Below are 4664 nucleotides of genomic sequence, written 5' to 3'. Positions count from 1 at the left end.
GTCCAAAGCCACGCCCCCTGAACGCATATACGCTCACAGACCAGAAGGCTACATCAGCCGGTTCCCAATTCCAGCCCATGTTCCAAAGTGAAGTAAACTTAAATGGATTTCCCCTGCTCAGTGCTCAGGGAGGAGGGAGCAATGAACACTGTGTAGGGATCATATCGATCGGAACACAGTTCATGCACGTAGCTCACTTCTAACGAGCTGGCGCGAGGACTGGATTAACCGCTGGGCTACATCATGCGTCATTCATCGGTGAGAACATTTTAAAAGTACTACAATACAAGGAAGGAAGATCTGGTTGTTGATGTTTGTCTGCCATTCTCGCTCTGTCTGCACAGCGTGCGTAAACGCACTGATGATGACGTACCCTGTCTGCGCGAACAGGGTGCGCAGAGGTATGCTAATACATACATTGACCGCTTAACTTAATGATTGCTATCGGGATGTGAAGAAACTTTCAACCAGCATAACAAAAAATGTTTCTGAAGACAATCACCTATTGCACCTTTAACTTTTCTGCAGATTACTTTTTTTCCCCTCAAAATTGGTGAACTTTACCACAAATTAGACTTTTCTCTCTGTATTTTTTTTTAATGAATGGTAGTTTTCTCTCTGCAAATATATATAAAATTAAATATATAGTTTCACTTTGCCACAAATGTCAATAATCTGCCAGTCGACACATATATATATATATATATATATATATATACACACATATATATATATATATACACCTGTAGATATTTCATAATAACATTCCACGTGATTCATTGTGATTCATGCTCCCTGGCTCATACTGAGCTACAAGAGTTGAATAACCTGTTCTAGCCAATGTCTCTCGATGATATCATTCAATCATGATGCATCACACTAACACAGAGTCTAATGAGATCATCTTTAACTGATAATCACTCCTCTCCGACTGTTCTCTTTCAGTTTTCCAATAGAAATTCAGTCACTCATGAAAACAAATTATTACCGTCTTCTGATGGCAGAATCCAACGTCCAGGGGATGTTTGTGGCTCCCAGCACCAGGATCCCTTCATTGTCATTACCAACACCTATGAAGACATTATTATATTAGATAGTATTCATGGTTCATTAAAACACCATAAAAACTAACATGATAAATAATCATTTTTAATATCACAATAATGTGATTTTTTATCTGTATTTTTTGTCCTGAAAAACAGATCAGATTGTGACAAATATGTAAGATTTTGATTATATGATTTTACGTCACTGCATTTCAGACAAACAAAGCCTAGTCAATAACTCAACAGTTTCTTTAAGGTGTGTTTAATAAGGATTGGAGCTAAACTCCAACCAGGAGCAGGATTTGACATCCCTGTTAATGAGGATCGTAACATGTCTAAAAGGCTCACCTTGCATCTGAACCAGAAACTCGGTCTTGATTCTGCGAGCTGCTTCACTTTCATTCTCGCTCCTGGAACCGCAGAGTGAATCTATCTCATCGATGAAGATAATAGAGGGCTTGTGCTCTCGGGCCAAAGTGAACAAATTCTTCACCAGCCTGAGGGGATGAAAGGAAACGTTTAGACATCGCATGGCATCGTTTTGACCATTTAATCAGGTGACAAGCAACTTTAACCAATCAAAACTCTAGATCTCACTCGGTATCATTTTCCTAAAAAAGTAGAGAATCTGAAAGTGTGGCCATGAAAACTAATTTCATTTATAGGTCAGTTGGTGAATTTGCTCGGTACCAAATTCTGTTCACAGATCCCACAAAAAAACTGCACTTAAATAGGTCTGCTCTGTCTGGAAATATAAGCACAATAAGTCGACTTGTATTCTATGTAAATGAAATGACAAATCACAGTCACTTTAAATGGATAGTTCATGCAAAAATGAAAATTCTGTCATCATTTACTCACCGTCAAGCTGTTCCAAACCTGTATGACTTTCTTTCTTCTGTTGAAACACAAAAGATATTTTGAAGAATACTGGTCCCCACTGACTTCCATAGTATGAAAAAAACACTATTGAAGTCAATGGCCACCAGCAACTGTTTGTTACCATCATTCTTCAAAATATTTTCTTTTGTGTTCAACAGAAGAAAGAAATTCAAACAGGTTTGTAACAAGTGGAGGATGAGTAAATAATGACAGAATTTTCATTTTTGCATGAACTATCCCTTAAAATGGTCTCTGTCAATCAGAGCATGACGCAAACTGTGAAAAAGTCTGAAGGCTCCTTTATATAATGATTTGCACAGAAACCACAGCTGTCTATGCACCCTCCAATTAAGTTTTGCAGTGTTGCACATCATGGCACTTTTTTATATCCCTTATTTTTTATGACATATACTTTGTAAATAAACAGAGTTATTAATAGCTGATTTGAAACGTATGATTACTTTCATTCTCGCTCCTGGAACCGCAGAGTGAATCAATCTCATCTATGAAGATAATAGAGGGCTTGTGCTCTCGGGCCAAAGTGAACAAATTCTTCACCAGCCTGAGGGGATGAAAGGAAACGTTTAGACATCGCATGGCATCGTTTTGACCATTTAATCAGGTGACAAGCAACTTTAACCAATCAAAACTCTAGATCTCACTCGGTATCATTTTCCTAAAAAAGTAGAGAATCTGAAAGTGTGGCCATGAAAACTAATTTCATTTATAGGTCAGTTGGTGAATTTGCTCGGTACCAAATTCTGTTCACAGATCCCACAAAAAAACTGCACTTAAATAGGTCTGCTCTGTCTGGAAATATAAGCACAATAAGTCGACTTGTATTCTATGTAAATGAAATGACAAATCACAGTCACTTTAAATGGATAGTTCATGCAAAAATGAAAATTCTGTCATCATTTACTCACCGTCAAGCTGTTCCAAACCTGTATGACTTTCTTTCTTCTGTTGAAACACAAAAGATATTTTGAAGAATACTGGTCCCCACTGACTTCCATAGTATGAAAAAAACACTATTGAAGTCAATGGCCACCAGCAACTGTTTGTTACCATCATTCTTCAAAATATTTTCTTTTGTGTTCAACAGAAGAAAGAAATTCAAACAGGTTTGTAACAAGTGGAGGATGAGTAAATAATGACAGAATTTTCATTTTTGCATGAACTATCCCTTAAAATGGTCTCTGTCAATCAGAGCATGACGCAAACTGTGAAAAAATCTGAAGGCTCCTTTATATAATGATTTGCACAGAAACCACAGCTGTCTATGCACCCTCCAATGAAGTTTTGCAGTGTTGCACATCATGGCACTTTTTTATATCCCTTATTTTGTATGACATATACTTAAATAAATACGACATATACGTAAATAAACAGAGTTATTAATAGCTGATTTGAAACGTATGATTATGCATTTCTGAATCAACATTTCCCCACACCTGATACAGTATTGTTGCCTGTACTCTTCACATTTCAGTGTAAATTATTACAAAACATACATTTCATCAAACATATTTTATATGTTCACTTTCTGGTGAACACCCATGTGGATTGCCAAAAATTTGGTGTGTTGGTGACAAATTTGTCGTCGTGCCTAACAACGCCCCTTAGCTGTTATAAATTCACTGTAAACCACGGCTTCTTGGGGCTTATTGCTTTATTTGAGCTCTGTGCTTCTCTGCTGAAATTAAAATCTGAGAAACATACAAAAGGGAGCAAGAACGTCTGAACTGTAGCGAAGCTCAACACAAGAAAGAAACTTAAACTGCTAAAACAGCTAAAGGTAACCGGCACCATTCCTCACAAGACTCACTTTTCACTCTCTCCCAGCCATTTAGATACCAGGTCAGAGGAGGAAATGGAAAAAAAGGTGGAGTTGTTGGCTTCTGTCGCTACTGCTTTGGCCAGGTAAGATTTGCCCGTTCCAGGAGGCCCGAAGAGAAGGATGCCCCTCCAGGGAGTTCTTTTACCTGAGACAGAAATAATTTGTATTATTAATGGTCTTCTCTGTCAACAGTTCCTTTTACAGGGTATTGGTACAGTTGCACTTTTGATATACCCATACTGGCACTGCTGACCACTAAACACTTAAAGGGGACATAACACACACCGTTTCTGCCAATCTCATGTTAATCTTGAGTATCTATAGAGTAGTATTGCATCCTTCATATCTCCGAAGAGTCTTTAGTTTTATCAGATTTATAAAAGAAAGATACAGCTTTACGCTTCTCTCCAAAAACAGCCGAGCTCCATCTTTCAGTATCAAACGATCTACAAATCCAGCGTCGGACTGGGCCTTGTTTATAAAACATTCATCACTGAAATGACGGGAACAAACAAACACACGTGCACAACTCCGTTGCGGCCCCGGAAAAACAAAATGCATCCACTGTTCACGCAACGCTGGGTTCTTTGGGAAGGTTATCTTTCCCTCACAACCAAAAACACACTTTTTTGGAGACATTCCTATCGAGCAAATCCTGTGCAGCGCTGCCGACGACTTCCATGACCCGAATGAAGCACGTTGATGGGCTGCTCTTGCTCTGGTTGATGCGTGCTCGCGCTCTTCCAGGAGAAGTGCCCATACAAGGAATTCCGCACTTCATGACATCATGAAGGGCCATGCTCGAAAAAAACGTTCCGAAACTTATACAAACCCGGAAGTAGGGTTGTGACAGTGAGGAAATTTTCCCACCAGTTAATCGACGTGTGACAACACCG

At 38.7% G+C, this 4664-nt stretch overlaps 1 protein-coding gene across 1 annotated transcript in view; it reads right to left on the bottom strand.

Moving 5' to 3' along the window:
* The window catches only part of LOC107671729 (vacuolar protein sorting-associated protein 4B-like), a 17359-nt gene that overhangs the window by 8324 nt on the left and 4371 nt on the right, over positions 1–4664 (bottom strand). The window contains exons 6-8 of the mRNA XM_016464673.1: positions 3757–3913; positions 1395–1543; positions 989–1070 (exon numbers count right to left, since the gene is read on the bottom strand). Coding sequence (XP_016320159.1) covers positions 989–1070; positions 1395–1543; positions 3757–3913 — 388 coding nt within the window. The remainder of the gene's footprint in view (positions 1–988; positions 1071–1394; positions 1544–3756; positions 3914–4664) is intronic.

Source organism: Sinocyclocheilus anshuiensis, unplaced genomic scaffold, assembly GCF_001515605.1.
Source record: "Sinocyclocheilus anshuiensis isolate Anshui unplaced genomic scaffold, SAMN03320099.WGS_v1.1 scaffold524, whole genome shotgun sequence".
NCBI classification, from domain to species: domain Eukaryota; kingdom Metazoa; phylum Chordata; class Actinopteri; order Cypriniformes; family Cyprinidae; genus Sinocyclocheilus; species Sinocyclocheilus anshuiensis.
The sequence above is the reverse complement of the archived record's forward strand: the minus strand, read 5'-3'. Positions and strand labels throughout refer to the sequence as shown.